Source organism: Danio rerio, chromosome 2 (genome assembly GCF_052040795.2).
Source record: "Danio rerio strain M-AB ecotype USA chromosome 2, GRCz13ab, whole genome shotgun sequence".
NCBI lineage: Eukaryota > Metazoa > Chordata > Actinopteri > Cypriniformes > Danionidae > Danio > Danio rerio.
In genome coordinates this window covers 49082134-49101646 of record NC_141022.1, presented here as the reverse complement: position 1 = coordinate 49101646, position 19513 = coordinate 49082134, and the positions used below count along the sequence as shown (strand labels likewise).

The following is a 19513-nucleotide window of genomic DNA, read 5'->3' as shown; positions in this document are numbered from 1 at the left end:
TTCAGCATTAAAATCACTGGATTAAATGCTAAAATGTAATGATAAACTACTTTATCAGTTATTTTATAGTGCAGTTCCATTTCACAATGTGTACTGTATTTGTAATGAAATAAATGCAGTCTTGGTGAGCAGGAGAAGCTTATTTTAAAACATTTAAAAATCCTACTAACACCCAATTTTTAAACCGGTAATGTAGATATATACAAAGTTAGGCTATTTCTGAAAAGAAAATAAAATGTTATTTGGAAAAAAAAAATATCCACAACACGTAATGCTTCATGCTGTTTATTAGGAATGCTTACAGGTTTGTATGGAGGTTTTCAGGCCATCCGTTGACATACATCTTATGCAAATTCTGTGTAATATATATCATCCAAAGGATGCATATGACCTTGGGGCGGACACTGAAACGGAAACCTTTGCGTGTCAGATTTCTCAATAACCCACTTCAGAAAAGATCCGCCCTGCATATACATTAGCACACATGACCCTGGTCCAGCCCTTTGGAGGCTCGCTGCTTTCACTGGATTCCCTAAGTTCCAATCATTGCTCTTTATTTCTTAAAGGAAGAGTTCACCCAAAATGGAATATTCTGTCATCTGCACACAAAAAAGAATGTTGGAAAGCAGAAGCCACTGACTCCCATTGTATGTTTTTTTTTTCTACTATGGGCTGCTGGATTACATTATTTAGAATATCTTGTTTTGTGTTCAACATTAATAAGAAACTCATAAAACTTAATAAACACTTAGTAAACAATGAGGACATTTTCATTTTTGGGTGAACTATTACTTTAAAATGAAGAATTTGTGAGATTAAGCAAATACAACCACAACTCCAATAATGCTGACGTTGGACGTTTTTTCTAAAATGCAGTTCAATCTGGAATGTGTGATTTGTAAATTCTCTTTAGCTTATATGCAATTGAAAAACGTATAAAGAAAAAATTTCTAATGTTTTGACAGGCCAAATCGGTTGTCTTCTATGAATATAAACTAAATGTTTAGATTTTGATTGCAGAAATACGCTAGAAAAAAATGGCACAGAAGCAAAATAAAAGTTTAAAGGCTATAGAGGATCCAAATGAGATGGTTTTGAAAAGGTCCACAATAATCTGGCCAACTGGCAATACAGAAAGGTTTCATGTTTGAGTATAAAAAGGAAGATTTCAGTCTTTGCAAGCAAGTTGGATCTGGATTGTGGCTTATAATTTATTTATTTTTTGCCAATGAAAGTCAAACAAATCAAAAATAATATTTCTCAAAGCAAAATTGCAAAGTTTTTTTTGTCAACTAACATGTGTATTAATCTGAAATGATTCAGCCGACTCGAATGTTATCACTCGATTTTATAGGCATTATCAGTGGTTATCAGCTGATAGATATGGACATGTAGAAGCCTTCTGCGCCTACTAGTAGGCTCAGAAGGCTGTTATCATCCATCCAAATGGTTAATCAACAATAGATCTCATACGGTTGTGGCCGGAAGTTAACAAGAATTGGTTGTTATTAATTAAATTTCCAATTAATTGTATTTAATTAACGTCTACGTCTTTCCCAGAGATGGGTTGCGGCTGGAAGGGCATCCGCTGCGTAAAAACGTGCTGGATAAGTTGGCGGTTCATTCAGCTGTTGCGACCCCGGATTAATAAAGGGACTAAGCCGACAAGAAAATGGATGAATAATGTCTATATCTACCCCAACCCTAAACCCAACCGTCACAGTAATGTAAAAGCAGATTTGGATCTTGAGTGTTCTCTATTAGTACAGCTGATTAACCACGAGAATCATTTATATTATTTATTAAATTTCCATTAATTGTATTTTATTAATGTCTACCGCTACCCCAACACTTAACACAACCGTCACAGTAATGTAAAATCAGATGTGGATGAGAAGTTTTCTCTGTTAGTATAGCTGATTGACCATGTGGATAGATGATTACAGCCTTCTGAGCCAACTAGTAGGCGCAGAAGGCCTCTACTGGCCCATATCTATAAGCTGATAACCACTGATAACACTAATTCAATCAAGTGATAATATTCAATTAAGTGAATGATTGAGGGAATTGAGTCAGGAAAGAAGTCTGTGTAACCTGAATGTGCTTGACATTTGAGCCCTCAGATGACATTGCGTAAAAAAAGAGAGTTCAATAAAATCTCAGCAGTACTTCAGAAAACATCTGTCACTAAAAACACAACAATAGTTAACAATAGCAAGCAAGACACTTGACTGCCTTCTGGTGAAAATATATTGGCCATCATGAAGAAGAGAAACAAACATTGATAACCACCTACTGCTGAGTAAGTCAGGTATCATGTCGGACTGAGCAAAACAATGCCTGTAAAACTTTAACAATTTACGTCCTCAATTCCCAGACAATTAAACACTGTAATTACCTTGTGTACAGCAGCTGCAGCCATCTAAATAAAAATAGTTTATAATTACAGAACAGAATTGATTTGGTCAGTGAAAACATCGGAAGTCTTCCCATTGTACTTTTGTCAATTAAAAGTTGAAGGGAATTAACAAACCACATATTTATCATTTTTACAAAAACGTTTTAAAAAGTCAAACATATGCACACATTTTAACTGAAATGAGCAAAGTTTTGGTCAAAGTTCTTCATCAGGCTCACACATTTGCATAAGCAGCAACTTAATCTCTAATAATTCAAACAGATGTATCAAAGGTGTGTTTCAAACAGGATATATCTCCCTAAGAAGGGCATTTTAAAGTGAATTAATGATGAAAAATAGACAAATGGATTGATAGATAACTGGTAGATTGGATGAACAGATGCATTAATGGATAGAAGGAAAAAAAATACACAGATGGATGGATAGAAAAACTGGTAGACTGGATGAACAGATGAATTAATATACAGATGGAAAAAAAACAGGAATGGATGGATAGATGTATAAATAAACTGGTAGACTGGATGAACAGATGCATTATTGAATGTATGGAAAAATAGAGAGATTAATTTATGGATGGATAGAATACTGGTAAATTGGATGAGCAGATGACTTAATATACAGACGGAAAAAAAGAGGAATGGACGGATGGATAAACTGGTAGACTGGATGAACAGATGAATTAATGGATAGATGGAAAAAATAGACAGATGGATGGATGGATAAAAAAAATGGTAGATTGGATAAACAGATAAATTAGTATACAGATGGAAAAAAAACTGAGGAAAAGATGGATAGATAACTGGTAGACTGGATAAACATGCATTAATGAATAGATGGAAAAAATAGATGGATGGATAGATAACTGGTAGACTGGATGAACAGATCAATTATTGGATAGATGGAAAAATAGACGAATAGATGGATTATAGAAAAACGGGTAGACTGGATGAACAGATGAATGAATGGATGGATAGAAAAATAGACCGATGAATGGATTGATGAATAGGAAAACTGTTTCAAACAGGTTATATCACCCTCAGAATTGCACTATGAAGGGTAAACAATCATGGCTGCCATACTGCCATTCGGTTTGAAAGTGTCGTTTCAAACCGAAGTGCTCAAAACTGACCACTTCGAAGGGTCCTTTGGAATAAAGGTTTTCGAAGTGCACAACTTCATTGCCCCATGATTCATTGCACAGAGAAGTTGTTTGATGAAAAAGAGTGTGTTCCATTCGGAAGGCCTCATCTCTATGCCCTAAATCCCTTTCAGTGTATAAACTCTTATAGGTAATAGGGCATACGAAGGAGCCCTTCCAAATTCAAGTCCTCCTGGGACATTTCTACTCATAAGTTGACAAGTTGTAATAAAGAAGTCAGAATAGCATTGTATCTTCTATTGATAAATGACAAAAAGTACAGCAGGATTGGTTGAAATGATTCTGATTGGTCATTCATGGCAGGTATGTTTTAACGAGATAACAGCCACTGAAACTAATAATACAGTAAGTTATGCATAGGTTAGTGTATGCGCCATCTGCTCCATTCAGCAGTTTTCATTTCTGTCAGCTTTGCCTTTAATTATAGAATTATATTTTAGCCCAGAACAATGTTTGCTGTCAACTATTTTTGTTTTGTGGCAAGCAATCATAAGCGGGATAAAGTACATCTAGGTAGCTGTTTTTGCAGAAAATAGCCCTTCAATCTCATACAACAGCCCTCCACTTAACATCAAGCTGCCGATAATCCTGTCTGGCTATATTCTGCAATAACAACCTTCTGGATGTACTTTATACCTTTCTTATAGAAAATGAAGTTTGCAGAGAATTTGCGTTCAAGAATTTGGCCCAGTGATCTATATATAAGATGTCATGGTAAATATAATTCTATGTTATAGATCAATGATTCTGTCTGTTTCTCACTGACACTGTCCCAACTCGCAAATTTGGAGGTTGTATAAATGACTTTGTGGTGACATTCATGTGCATTCAAGACGTAATTATGATTTACCCGACATAAATGCACCAAGACTTGAGCAATCAAAGTCAATTAGGCAGCTCTATTGTATCGCAATTAAAACAAGACATTCCTGCTAAATTTTAATTAATTTTATTCTGTATTTAGTTTTAAATACAGAAACAATATCCTAAAAACTACTTGAAAATGAAAAAAATAGCAAGACAATCACATTGAGGCCCATTTAATTTAATTTGCTGTCTTTGTATGCAAGTGTGTGAGCCCTAGGAAAGTCTTTAACCTAAACGTTGATTAAAATAAATGTGCAAATCTTGTATTTTATTATTTTTTTGTATACAAAAACATCCTAGCTTTTTTTGGAATCGGGATTGTTAATACAATTGGGCTTTATTGCATGGTTTAAATATTAGAAAATGGCAGTATAACTGCAAAATCTATACATAAATCACACTTTCTCTTTGATAAAATGACACTGTCAATGAACCAATTGTAAATGCTTTTTTTGGCAAACAGTATATAAATGTGGCAAGTTGAACTTGAATGTGTTGATGTCTTTGTTGAGGTCAGATTCCATCTTCTTTCATCTGTGCCCTTTAACGGAAGACAAAAAGACATGAGAACCCGACATCTGTGGGCGGTTCTGCTTTCATCATATGCACTGAAATGTATACGACCCATGTATTGACGTCATGTCAAGTATACACTAAAATAAAGAAATAAAAGCTTTGCATGTAAAATTAGTTGCGATACAGAAATTGCATATGCTATTATTGTGATAGGCCTAGTGGGAAAACAAACATGAATGAATGAATGAATGAATGAATGAATGAATGAATGAACGAATGAATAATTTGATAGACACATAGAGGGATAAATTGAAAGACTGAAAGACAGACATATTTATGGGTGGATGGAAAAATTGACAAATGGATTAATGGACAGGTAGACCAGCAGGGCTTCAGGATGATGATAGATAGATAGATAGATAGATAGATAGATAGATAGATAGATAGATAGATAGATAGATAGATAGATAGATAGATAGATAGATAGATAGATAGATAGATAGATAGATAGATAGATAGATAGATAGAAAGATAGATAGATAGATAGATAGATAGATAGATAGATAGATAGACAGACAGACAGACAGACAGACAGACAGACAGACAGACAGACAGACAGACAGACAGACATATGGTTAGATATATGCACAGATAAATAGACATAGATGAAGAGTAGACAGAAGGATGGATGGAGACAGACACTAGGATAGACCGGCTGATAAATATATATGGATGTTTGAAGGCATTTTGACTAAAGGCACAACTAGATTCCCAGCAGAACAAGTGCTGGATGTTAATGTATAAGTCTTTACAGCACTAAACTTGTCCACGTCTATATCTTATTATAGACTATACTATAGACTGCCTATGGTTAGTCTGAGACTCTGCATCTGTGTGTGTTTAATGAAGTGTGCGTTTATTTATTCATTAAACATTCATCATTTATGTGCAGTCACTCACAATAGGAAGTTCTAGCCAACACTCCTTCGGCCTCGATAGATCACTGCACACACAAAAAGAGCAGTTTTATATATACAGTATAAATATGCTTATAAATGAGCTACAGTGAGAATACATACCCATTCCTACAGTGTTTCCAGAGCAGGAGACTGAAAAGAAAATGCAAGCAAACATAAAAATGAGTTCATATACAGTTTACATTACTGTACTACAACAATCACTTCTACAAATTGTATTTATCTTACAGTACTTTAGACAATGCCATGGTATTTTTTTGTTGCATTTTACATACTATTTTTGTACAATTTATGTAAAGGTAACTTCATTTTTTTTATTTGTTTGCGTGTTTGTTATTTGTTTATTATATTTGTTTATTGATTGTAACAGGATCATTTTAAAAAAACAAAAAAAAAGTATTTTATTTAAATACTTACAATTATTACAATTTTAGTTGATCAGTTATTATGAAAGCAGCACAAATACATTTTCAAGCACTTTATTTGAAAATCTAAGCATTTTTCAAACCTTGAAACCCCTAGATTTAAATTTAAGCACTTTCAAGGATTTACATCATCTGTATGATGATTTGAGTACTGAAGTAATTATTCACCAGCAGAATAATAACAAATGACTATTTCTTATCGATCACAATGAACGCACATTTACGTTCCCAAAAAACGAGGCGCACCACACTGCCTTTTTTCGTTGACAAGAAAAAAGAAGCACAGTGCGCTTTTTTATGTCACTAGGCAATGACTGAATCAGCTGGATATTATGCGCGGGTGTTGCTGTTGATATTAATATAATTGTAATATTTAATATTATTGTGATATTCAAGTTTTGTGAAGTCACACAGCTCCAAATAACTCAAAACAGCAACCACTAGTCTCTCCTCTATCTTCAAAAGTCTCCGTTGTTGTCTTGACAACGCAAACACTGCTGTCACCTCAACAGAAACTCCGCCTCTGCTTTCATTTGAATGGAGAATAAAAACAGACACGACTGACGTAAGGGGCCAATCACACCGAACACGCATTGGCACCTTTTTTGAACGGTTTACCAATGGCTGTGAGCGTTATGCGTGCTGCTTATGCTCCCTGTGCGTCTATGACTTCATAAATATAGAATATCACAAAATTATTAAATTTTTATTAATTATATTAATATCAACAGCAACACTCACGCACAAGTGTGGCAGTGTGGTGCGCCTTGCATTTTTGGAACGTAAATGTGCGTTCGGTGTGATCGGCCCCTAACCGGCCTTTTCTGCTCAGTTGACTTATTAATTTTTTCAAATACTTTTATGAAATTATATTATTAAGTAGAAAGTCCGAATGTGCAAATATAAAACCAACTTTACCTCTATGTGTAAGTTCACAATCACATACCCTGCCCTAAGTTCAGGTGTAGTTCGCTGTCAGAATGCAGTAGTTTTGCTTGTTGATGATTACCCAGGCCTTGTATAACATTAGCTCCATCATCTTTCCTTGTCTTTGGCCAGGCAGAACCTCGGTTTTTAGCACTACATAGTTTTGAATCTGGTAATCATGGAGCATTATTTCTTGCACATGACCACACAGAACAAAATTGTTGGCATCCAAAGACTTGTAGGCCTTTAACTTCTCTCTTGTTTAAACGCTTGGAGCTTCGATGAGATTGTATATTTGGGGCTGGATGCTTGGCCATTTTGTCTTATCCAGTATTCATTGGGAGGGTGCTATCGCAAATGGACCTGTCAGATGAACGCCGCTCACTTTTACATTAATTTTGAAGAATCACTGTGCTTATCACTGGTTGACAAGCTGTTAAAATACACTAAAAGTATCATGTAAATAATATATATAATATGTAATCAATATAACATATCTAAGACAACAACATACTCTTTACCGCATCGGATGTCATTCCCTCACTGTAAATGCTAGCGCTCCCGTTTTTTTTGGCACCTCGCTGCGCGAACATCCTGAATGTTTACAAACATGGTAATTTCTCTATAGTTTTTTTTTTTTTTGTTAAGAAAAGTTTTGTTGAATAAAAACTACATGTATACAGCTGTATTTTGCTTGTTTTGACACATTATTTAAAATTTGTGGCTAAGAAATATTTATTTATTTATTTTTGGTGTGGTCAGAGATACATTTGGTAAATCCTTCATTTTGAACCCTGAAATGTCCTGTAAAATGACTTTTTAAACACTATGAAAACACAACCCATTTGCTCCTGCACATTGATCAAACTCATACACAACACAAAACACAAAATATAAATCAAGTAATTTTAGCATGTCAAAGTCAAATTTATGCATATAAAATATATTTTCCCGACAACAAAATTATGGCTAGTGATAATAGCGAGTGGCTCGTGATGTTGGAAATCTACTAGCCACAGTGACTGGTGTTCCATGAAGTTAATGTCGAGCCCTGGTGATAACTCTAAATAATGATTAATTATATATAACTAAGCCCAAACCAAACCCTGATCCTTACTACATGCCATTAATTAAGAATACCCAGTAATGTTTTTTTTTATTCCTTTAGAATATCTTCAGTACCTGAGTAAAGTTTTCTAGGGCAGAATGTGACCTTTGTGCCGTCTTTGGTCAGAGGAGCGACTACGACCGTGTACACTTCTCCACAGAGGATCTCGGAGACATCGCAGGTGTTTGCTCCTGCTGTGCTGCTGCAGGTGTAGTTGGATCTGGTGCCATACAGGTCAGCAGTGTAGTTGTAGAGGCCAGGGGAATAGCGCCAGTTAACCCGCAGAGTGCTGTTAGGCATCCGGTACAGCTTCACACTGGAGGGACAGCAGGAGCCTGACAGAGGTACAGAAATCAACAGTGTTTATTCATTCTGAATCATCTTTTCATATATACATATGGTTGTATGATTGATTTATGCATTCCCATGATTTATAAGTCTTTCATTTATGTTCCATTTTCAATACAACTAAATATCTGGCAGAGCTTTTAATACTTGCCACACCTAAACATTTTGGTTTGTTTCCTAGAAAAGCCTTTACCTAAAGATGCTATTTGTAAAAACAAACATTATTAGTAATTATATAATTATCTTTCATATTAATAATTATAATGTAATAAGATGATATGATGTTATGATAATTACAACAATAATAATTTATAATGATCAGAATGATATTATTTATAATAATAATTTTATTACCATTATTATTATTTCAGAGGAAGGAATTTTCATCTAAATATTATTTAGTAGAACAATAGGGACACCAGGCTGAAGCAACTAAAAAAGCAACTAAAAAAGTACATTTGGTCTTTTATTATTATTATTAATCAAATTATAAATAAACAAGCAATATCCTTATAGTATGTACATCCAAAGTATTTCATAAAATTAAATGTATGTTTCTATTAAAAATAATCATATTATCCTCAAATTTATATTATATTACATTATTAATAACAAAATCTTTGTTTCTCTAAAAAAATTCTAAGACTTGATTTACTCGATTGCTTTAATTTTGTGTTTTTTATTTTTATTTAAATATTTTCTCTTTTTTTTAACATTTCTTTATTATGCGTTTTATAATCACATCTAGTTTTTGTCAAAATAACTAACATGTATATAATACCCGGAGAATACAACTAAACCAATAATAATTTATTTGCTTTTACATGTTTAAACATCAATCTGTTCTATTAGAGAAGAGAAATGCTTCTCTTTTTTAATAAAATATGTTTGGAGCATGTTTTACATTTTTAAAATGTCACAAAGTGATCCCTCTATCAGAGTGCTATGAATTAGATTCCATATTTATACAATTACAAAGCACTTCATTTGATAATCACACAAACTGCGAATTTAGTCATTGAAAGAAATTATAAAAAGTCATTGATTCCTGGTAACTAATGTCCACGTGAACCGGATGTTGCTGAGCCTTTTATTACAGTATGCTAATTTACTTCCACCTCAAACTATATATTAAGCAGGGGCAAGGCTTACTTTTGTGTATCATTCCCTCATAGCAAACTCATGGTAGAAGGGTCGTGGTTAAAAATAGTAATATACAGTTGCTATGGAAGCCATCAAGTTGATGTCAACAGAGGTACCGTCACTCCAAAATGGTCAGACTTTCATTGAAGATTACCAAAACAAACTTTTTCTGTCAGTAAATTAACTTGCATAGAATAATCATTCACTTTGAGAATATCTATGTAAAACAGCAAGATAGAGATTGTGCATTTTGATTTCATGCAGACAATTTCGTAAATGACTCTTGCCACTTGACAGATGTTCATTTAAGTTCATGATATTGAATCTATAGTTTACATGAAGTGAAAATGAATGGACTCACTTGCAGAGAAACCTTGGTATGTGCACTCTGTTTTATGTCCAGTGATGCTGAAGGCCTCCAGGGACACATTATAGCTGGTGCCACACGTGATGCAGCCCAGCAGGCAGTCTGTGTCCATGGTGTGGCATTTGGCATGTCCTCTGGGTGATGTCAGAGAGGTGATGTATGAACGCGCGCCTATAGCTGGAGACCAGGTGACGTTTGTCATGGACTGAGTGACCTGCTCAACATTCAGATATTCTGGACAACACGGTCCTGCCGAGAGAAAGAGAAAGGATGGTGGTATATCACGTGGACATTTTGATGAACTACAGTATATAGAGATTTAGAATAAAAAAAATCTCTTCTCTGGATTTATTAGTAAAGTTGAAGTCAAAATTATTAGCCCTTCTCTGAATTTTCAAAGATTTCCCAAATTAACATAGCAAGGTTTTTTAAAAGTATTTGCTATCATTTTGTTTCTTGAGGAAGTCTTAATTCTTCTATTTTAGCTAGAATAAGCAGTTTTTTTTTACTATTGTAAAGTAAGTATTATTATTAGTAGATTTGAGTATTATAACTGTAGATTTGAGTAAAATGTTAATATTTGTTTTATTTTGATGGTTGGATTAAATTTCTTACAATGTGAAATTAAAATATTGTCATTGGCATTTGGTCAAAAACACCAAACAAATTAGGGTCATTTCACCAAATATTGCTCTCTTCTGAGGTTAAAAAGGTGAATTGTGTTGTATTAAAATACTCTTAATGCCTAAAAGCACCTTTCTGTAATTTTATACAAAAAGCCTCCCAATAACACTTTTAAATTGGCAAGAAATGTTATTAGTCGGATAAAATAAAAATTAAGTTTTACTAAAACAAGTTTACGAATACATTTCTGCCATGTTGTCTGCTGTGTTTATATTCTTTTAAAAACAAGACTATACCAAAGTTTTCATTTCAGTAAAGTAAAAAAAATAACTGTAATTGGTTAAAAAAAAAAAAAAGAAAACTTATTTTCAATTCTAAATAAAGGCATTTGCGTTTTTTAATTCTTTTTCTGAAATATAAGACACTTTTTTGGAGGACATGTTTTCCTCTTTTTATAGAATGAAATAATATTGACGTTTTACTCAAACTTATTCTTAGTAAATTCAGTCAAATAAATTGATTATTTTTAAGCGTCTTCAATTGCTTCCTTACAAAATGATTAGCTCTGTGTATTAATTTATTAACTATTTTTCATTTATTTCCCAAGTGCTGTTCAAACGAGAAAAACTAGATGATGTATTTAATTGTGTTTTGTTACTTGTAATCGCTCCATGCAGCTTGTACTGTATCTGGTTAACTCATATTCTCAAATCACATCTAAAGCCACATTGAGAAAGATTTGTTTACGGATTTATTTGTTTGTGAGCTCGTGATTCTCCGCCATTTGTCGTTGCTATGGCCATCTGCTGTGGTCAAGTTTCAAAATAGTTCAGCTTTTGCCGCTGTGTGGATTAATACTGAATGTCGTTGTTATTACTTATGGTTAAGAATAGAGCAATATGCTGGTGTTTAACTGCATTGCTTTAATGCACTCCTGCATTGGGCTCACACATTCACTCTGCCTACTTCAAGAATGTTGATTAGCTATAATGGATGTTTCTCTCTGTCTCGCTCTGAACGCAGTCGACCAATCGCAACAGACTGGGTCATCGGACCAATCAGTGCAGATTAGCATCGCACTAAGGAGGGAGTCGTTGGGAAAATTAGATAAAATAAATGCATATTATGAGACAATTAAAGTTTTTTGACCTTGTATGCATATCAGCCTGTTGTTGGAGACCCCAAAACCATAATATATATATTTTTATGAATAATAGGGGCTCTTTACTAGGTAAATTAGGTCAACTAGGCAGGTTCTGTAGTTGATAATAAAAATTCCCCCCAAACTAAAATAAGACTTTCTTCTGAGGAAAATTATAATAGGAAATATTGTGAAACTTACCTCGCTCTGTTAAACATCACTTGTGAATTACTTGAATAGGAATACAAGTTTAACAGGAGGACTAATAACTTTGTCTTTAACTGTAATTTGAGTCTCCAGATGTCTTTTACTGCACCTGTCTCCAGGGGAACGGCGTAGCTGGGAAGACTCAGTCCGGCTGTAGTAGTGGCGTAAGCACTGACCTCATACATGGACCCACAGGTCACACTCATGTAACAGGACGTCCCGCTGGATGAGCAGGACAGCGAGTCTGTTTGACCCTCGGCTATGATGCTGTAGTTTGCCTGAGTGTTTGTGGGTGTCCAGAACACCTGCACTGTGGAAGAGTTCACCTGAGTCACGCTGAGGATCACAGGAGCGCAGGGAGCTGACCGGAGGAGGAGGAGGAGGAGGAACAGGTAAGAGTTCATTCAGACTCATAAATTACTGCTCACAGTCATATAATTTACTATGTTAATACTTTGAGATTTAATCATAAGAAAACCAAGGTGCTTAAATTAATGTGGCATTTTGTAAGGCTCTGCACGAATTTTCTCAACATATTACTCTCTTAGTTTTAAAGAGAGGTAAGTACTTGTACCATAAACTTACAACAACAAACAATAATTATAATACATGTTTTATTATTATTATTATCATTATTATTATTATTAAACCAGTGAATACAACAACAATAATTATTATTCATATAAATAATAGTAAAAATCATTTAAATATATATATGAATGTGTAAACATTTGTGTAATAAATATGTAAATAAATGTAAATATAATGTAATTTTTTTTGTAAATTTTATGAATAAATTAAAAATTTCCTCTAAGTGAGCAGTGTATGCTACTTTGAATCTAAAGAGTGTATCTAGAGCAGGGCTGCTCAACTGTCCTCCTGGAGATCTACTTTCCTGGAAAGTTCAGCTCCAACCCTGATCAAACACACGTCAACCAATTGAATAGGACCTGAAGAGCACTTGATAATTACAGGCATGTGTTTTTGATATGGGTTGCAACTGAAATCTGCAGGAAGGTAGATCTCCATGAATGGTTGAGCAGCCCTGATCTAGAGTAATCAGATATTTTTTCATGCATCCTGACCAGTAGGTGGCTACATTGCACATGCACCGTTTTTCCATAACACACACACCATTTAGTCAAAATACATAAAAGCACTATGTATTCCTATGTATGTATTCCTTTGTATGCTATTTAAAGGTGCAGTCTGTAAGTTTGACACCCAGTGGTTGAACTAGGTATTACATGACTGGTTCAAAACACATGCAAGCACAGGTTACCAGATTGACAACTAACAGGAGCGAGTGACTATCGAGCCTCAATGCTGATTTAAGTTGTGATCTAAATAAAAGCAAAGGCACGCAATAGATGGAATATTTTCCATAATAAAAGGAGTTTTTGTCCTAACCAACACCTGGAATTGACATATTAGAAAGGGCGTCTATTTCATGCAGCTGAACAACAGAAAACTGACAACGATCACCTCAGGTAAACCTCAAGTGCTTTATTCAGTGTTAAATGCTAACAATGTGAGTTTAAATGCCATTTTACATGACATTTATAGCCATACTACTGAAAGCAGCAGCAGATAGTTCACCACAGATCTTGAAAACAAAATAATCCATTTAAAATTGAACTTTTTCATTGAACTGATTCAGTACCTACATTTATTAATGTTAAAGAGGTTTAATATGTATTCATTAGATTATAAACCTTACCATTTCGTTGGAGAGCGGTGAGTGCACTATTCTGTGATTCTGAATGGCTGTATTTAAATTTATGTCCTGTTGCTTCTGGTACAAAAAGCCCAATTGCTTATTAGTATGTATCCTCTCACATGTTGGGACCCGGGGGTTATAATGTAACCTGCTCACCTAATGTTTACATTCGTAATATTTATATTATTTGCTAATTAAGAACCACCTCATGTGGAGCTCTGAATCTGCATCTCATTTCTGAGGCTGTTAACGTACTGTCCACTGGAGGTCCCATTTCGGTCACGGACACACACTTTCTAACTGAATGAATAAAATATGCTGTTTTCCAACATGGCAACCTGGGTGCTGAAATATAATTGGCTATAGTGGCATAGAGCAGGGTTTTTCAAAGTCTAAGACAGTGGGCCTCCCTTTTGACACAACTTATCCATTGGCGCCCCCCTCCTCCCAAACACGCACGCACACACGCACACACACACAAAAAATTCTGGAGGTGTTCCTGCTACCTCATCATGCTTGGTTTCAAGGTGTCACCGAAGTTTAGCGGGTCTCATGCTGTCATTGGCCAAAATATCTTGACAAACCACACAAAAAAGTCGTGGTTCATCAGCTGGTCCTGTCCACGTAAATCCTAAACTCAAATACTGATCATCATATCGTCGTCTTTTGGGTTTAAGCCCTGAACTTGAAGGCTTTGAATCGGGGGGTCTCAGAAACCGATCCATTGTATTAGCAGGCATATACCTGTATTGGCAGGCTTGCCAAACAGAAGCGAATTCACAGCTATGGCCTTTTGGGTAAAAAAGGTTTTCTTATTTTTGACGTATTATTTTTTTTAGCTTTGTTTAATTAAAACGTTTAAATATAATAAAAAATACATATAATAATTAAACTTAATAATTATATTTTTATTATATCATATTTTTTCCTGCACCTCCCCTGACATGCTCTGGCGCCCCCCAGGGGAGGCGCGCCTTACACTTTGAAAACCCCTGGCACAGGGCAGGTTAAAAAAACCCAAAAAAAGACACTCATTCTGGCATATATGCAATGCACGGTTTCACAGAAAAATATCTGACTTCAGCATTGTTTTTCAAATAAACAAGTATGCTCACTTAGGATTTTGCTTAAATATACTATATACTATTCAATATAACTTGAATCTGGTTTAATTTTTCTAAATATCCGACAAAATAATTTAAAAAAGTATTTAGTTGAAAATTCAAAAATACAATGTCATCAGATGCTTCTGAATAAGCTTGAGGAATGTCTCAAAAACGCCATGCTACTATTATGCTAGATGTACACAAAAGCCATGTTATCATCATAAGAGTTGTTTGTATTCTGTGTTTTCAAATACAAATGTTCATCAGTATGTACCTGTCTGGCGTGTGTGTGCTGGGCAGGTGTTGTTGCATCCCCGTATCTCACTGCAGGGCCGCACCACCACACTGTACATGCTGTCGCAGGTGAGATCTGACAGCGCACACACTGGAGCCGTGTCGTTACAGTGGATCTGTTCACTTCCATCTGCAGCAATGGTCTCGTATAACTCCGCTCCTCGAACTGCTGACCACGAGATCTCCAACGTCTCTGTGGAAATCAGGGACACGGACACATCCTCTGGACAGCATGGGACTGAGGACAGAGAAATGCATTACTGCTATTACAGTCAGTCAGAAAGATTTGTTATATTTTTGAAAGAATGCTCACGGAGGGTTCATTCATAGCTAAAGAAAAAAAAAGAAAATATTTTCAGTTTTTCTAAAATTATTACATCCCATATTATTACAATTTCTAATACATTTCTGTTTCATTGATTGATTTCATTGATTTCTGTGATGTCTTTAAACTTTTAAAGATTGCTTAGATATATTTTAATTAAACTGCTTGATAAAATGAATGCAAGTCTGTGTGTGTAGTACAAACTTGTCGTATAGTTGACTATTTGTCCCGGTGGACTGGATCCGGCCTGGTTGTAAGCGAATACAGTGGAGAGGTAAGTGTATCCGCACTTGCACTGGAAGTGACAGGACCTGCCGGTGGTGTTGCAGTTTTCCTCTAAACCATCATCTCTTTTTACGTAGGCGATACAATAATCCACCCATGGAATATCTGACCACATGACAGAGCAGTTCCCTGGGGTCACCTCCTTGATCCACACCACATCAGGAGGACACGGGACTGAAAACAATTGAAAGAAAATGACATCTCTATTAAAAGGACAGTTGACCAAAAAATGTAATTATGTCATCATTTACTCAGCCTTTACTAGTTTCAAACTAGATTAGTTAGAGTTTATTTCTTCTGTTGAACACAAAAGAAGATATTTTGAAGGAAGCTGGAAAGCTGTAACCATTGACTTACAAAGTATTGGTTTTTCTGACTATGAGAGTCAATGGTGACAGGTTTTCGGCTCTATTCAAAATATCTACTATTACGTTTACCAGAAGAAACTCATAAATGTTTGGAACCACTTAAGGGTGAGTAAATAGAGGGTAAAAAAATCCAGTTTTTTATTATAAATGGCAACAAATACATAACAAGTAAACTTTGTCGATAATGATGTTGTAAATTTTGGAAATGATTACATATCAAATTTGACAATAGTGTAGATTTAACTTTTGGACTTTACAATGCTCTTGAGTTTTTGGAAACAATCCTGTGCAGTCATAAAGAAATCTATGAATAAACTGATCTGTTTTAATACATTGACTAATCATATATTAAATATTTTTCATAATAATACACAATTTTTGGCCATTGGACTTTTAGCCCTCTTGTGATATAATAATGACATAATATTTTAATAACTAATTTTTACTTGTCTTTGCCATAGTAATAGCAAATAATATTTAACTTTTTTTTTTTTTGCAAGATACTGGTAATCAGCTTGCGCAGTAATTGAACCTAAAAAAAAACATTTCTAAAAATGTAAAAACTGCCTTTATCCCAACCACAAGATAGAAGAAAAATATAAATATCCTTGCCTTTTTTCATTTTGAAAAAGAATTTAAATTTCACACACTGTAAACCGCTGGGTTTCACATAATCGATTTGTGTTGAAACAACATGAAGGAATTAAGTTAACTTATTAATTAAAAAAACATTAAGTGGATTGAACAAATTTAAATTGTTGCAAAAAAATGAAAAAAAGAATTATGCTTCTGCTCATTTTAAAAAACAAGTTTGAACTAACTATTTTTGAGTGCAGGAGTATGCTGTTGATCACAGCATGCTTCTGAATAGGCTGAAAATCTGGGTTGGGCTGTTGGGGATGGTTCTTAAATGGTTCAGATCTTACCTTGAAGAAAGAGGTTACTATGTCAGTATAGATGAAAATAGGTTGAGGTGGACACTTATGACATGGAGTCCCACAAGGTTTAATTCTGGCACCTCTCCTGTTCAAACTTTATATGCTCCCACTGAGCTAAATAATGAGAAATAACCAAATTTCCTACCACAGCTATACTCATGACACTCAGATCTACTTAGCCTCACTGCCTAATGACTACAGCCGCATTGACACCCTCTGCCAATGCATTGATGAAATTAACAGTTGGATGTGAAAAAACTTTCTTCAGTTAAACAAAGAGAAAATTGAAGTCATTGCGTTTGGGAACCAAGATGAGGTTCTCAAGGTGAACAAAAAATAAGGTCAAGAATCTTGGTGTGACTTTGGAGTCAGATCTGAGTTTCAATAGTCATGTCAAAGCAGTCAGTAAATCAGCATACTATCATCTCAAATACATTGCAAGAACCAGATGCTTTGTTTCTAGTGAGAACTTAGCGAAACTTTTTCATGCTTTCATCAGCAGCAGGGTGGATTACTGTAATGGCCTCCTCACGGGCCTTCCCAAAAAGACAGTCAGACAGTTGCAGCTCATCCAGAACACTGCGGCCAGGATTCTGACCAGAACCAGAAAATCAGAGCACATCACACCTGACCTCAGGTATTTACACTGGCTCCCAGTTACATTCAGAATAGATTTTAAAGTATTATTGTTTGTCTATAAATCACTAAATAGCCTAGGACCTTAATACTTTAAAGATATGCTCACTGAATCCAAACCTTAAAGATCACTCAGATCTTTAGGATCAAGTAAATTAGCAATTAGTTTAGTCAAAGCAGGGTGAATCGGCCTTCAGCTACTACGCCCCCTGCTGCTGGAATCAGCTTCCAGAAATGATCAGATGTGCTCCAACATTAGGCACATTCAAATCAACACTGAAAACAAAAAAAATCTATTTAGCCGTGTCTTTACTGAATGAGCACTGTGCTATGTCTGACAGATCACACTATTATGTGTACACTATTATTTCTTTTTCTTTCATTTATAACCTGTTTAGGGGGCGAGGCAGTGGCACAGTAGGTAGTGCTGTCGCCTCACAGCAAGAAGGTCGCTGGTTCGAACCTCGGCTCAGTTGGCGTTTCTGTGTGAAGTTTGCATGTTCTCCCTGTCTTCGCGTGGGTTTCCTCCGGGTGCCCCAGTTTCCCCAACAGTCCAAAGATGTGCGGTACAGGTGAATTGGGTAGGCTAAATTGTCCGTAGTGTATGAGTGTGTGTGAATGTGTGTGTGGATGTTTCCCAGAGATGGGTTGCAGCTGGAAGGGCATCCGCTGCGTAAAAACTTGCTTGATAAGTTGGTGGTTCATTCCGCTGTGGCGTCCCCGGATTAATAAAGGGACTAAGCCGACAAGAAAATGAATGAATGAATATAACCTGTTTAAACACGTTTTTATCTGTTTTAATTCTTTTTATTTTCTTGTTTCTGTTATTCTTGTTTTTGTAAAGCACTTTGAATTACCATTGTGTATGAAATGTGCTACATAAGTAAACCTGCCTAATTTGTGTCTGAACTGAAAAAATACTCAAAACTCTTCAGTGCTTTGTCATAAAAAAATGTTAGAATAAGAAATACAAACATGTAAAGGTACTAGAGTTATATGGGTTTTATGTCAACAACGTGATAACAATACAATTTTTTAAAACCGTGAAAAAAGTCTGCATTGGTGGTTCTAATGTTAATTCATTTGTATATGTGATTCTGAATTTGTGTGTGTGTTCGGTATTTACAGGTCAGAAGGTCTTGTGGTTGTGAAGGGTCACTGTATCCGGCTGCATTTTGTGCTACGACAGTGATGGAGTGGTTCTGGCTGCAGCTGAGAGGACTGATAATGCAGTAAACCTCTTCGTTGGAGCTGCAGTTCTGTCCCGTTGAGCTTACAGCAATGTAGCCATCGGCACCACGCACTGACTGCCAATACACCGCCAGATCGATAGAGCGACCCGGCGTCAACTGAACCTGCACATCTCCTGGGACTGGTGGACCTGTGGTGTGTGGCACAGAAACAGAGAGAGAGAGAAACAGGTGTGAATATAAGATTTAAGATTTTTTAAGTTATTTATATTAAATCGTAATGGACTATTTAAGGGATTTTCAGTTGTCTATGAGAGAAATAACTCAAACTACTTACTCTACAAGCAAGTGTGTTCATGACTATACATAAAAAGTATAATAATATAATAAGAAAATACCAGTTTGCAACATCAAGCAGCAGAA

At 35.3% G+C, this 19513-nt stretch overlaps 1 protein-coding gene across 3 annotated transcripts in view; it reads right to left on the bottom strand.

Annotated features, from left to right (window-relative positions):
• Positions 1-271: 271 nt before the first annotated feature.
• Positions 272-19513, bottom strand: part of fndc7a (fibronectin type III domain containing 7a) — a 27630-nt gene continuing 8388 nt past the window's right edge. For 2 of the 3 annotated variants that reach the window (XM_087241334.1, XM_087241333.1), the window contains 9 exons: positions 19027-19281; positions 15878-16132; positions 15329-15586; positions 12338-12589; positions 10251-10505; positions 8473-8733; positions 6041-6070; positions 5922-5964; positions 272-4986 (listed from right to left, as the gene is read on the bottom strand). In XM_087241334.1, coding sequence (XP_087097460.1) covers positions 5933-5964; positions 6041-6070; positions 8473-8733; positions 10251-10505; positions 12338-12589; positions 15329-15586; positions 15878-16132; positions 19027-19281 — 1598 coding nt within the window. In that variant the 3' untranslated portion in view covers positions 272-4986; positions 5922-5932. The remainder of the gene's footprint in view (positions 4987-5921; positions 5965-6040; positions 6071-8472; positions 8734-10250; positions 10506-12337; positions 12590-15328; positions 15587-15877; positions 16133-19026; positions 19282-19513) is intronic. The other variant, XR_015478905.1, reaches the window with a different exon arrangement.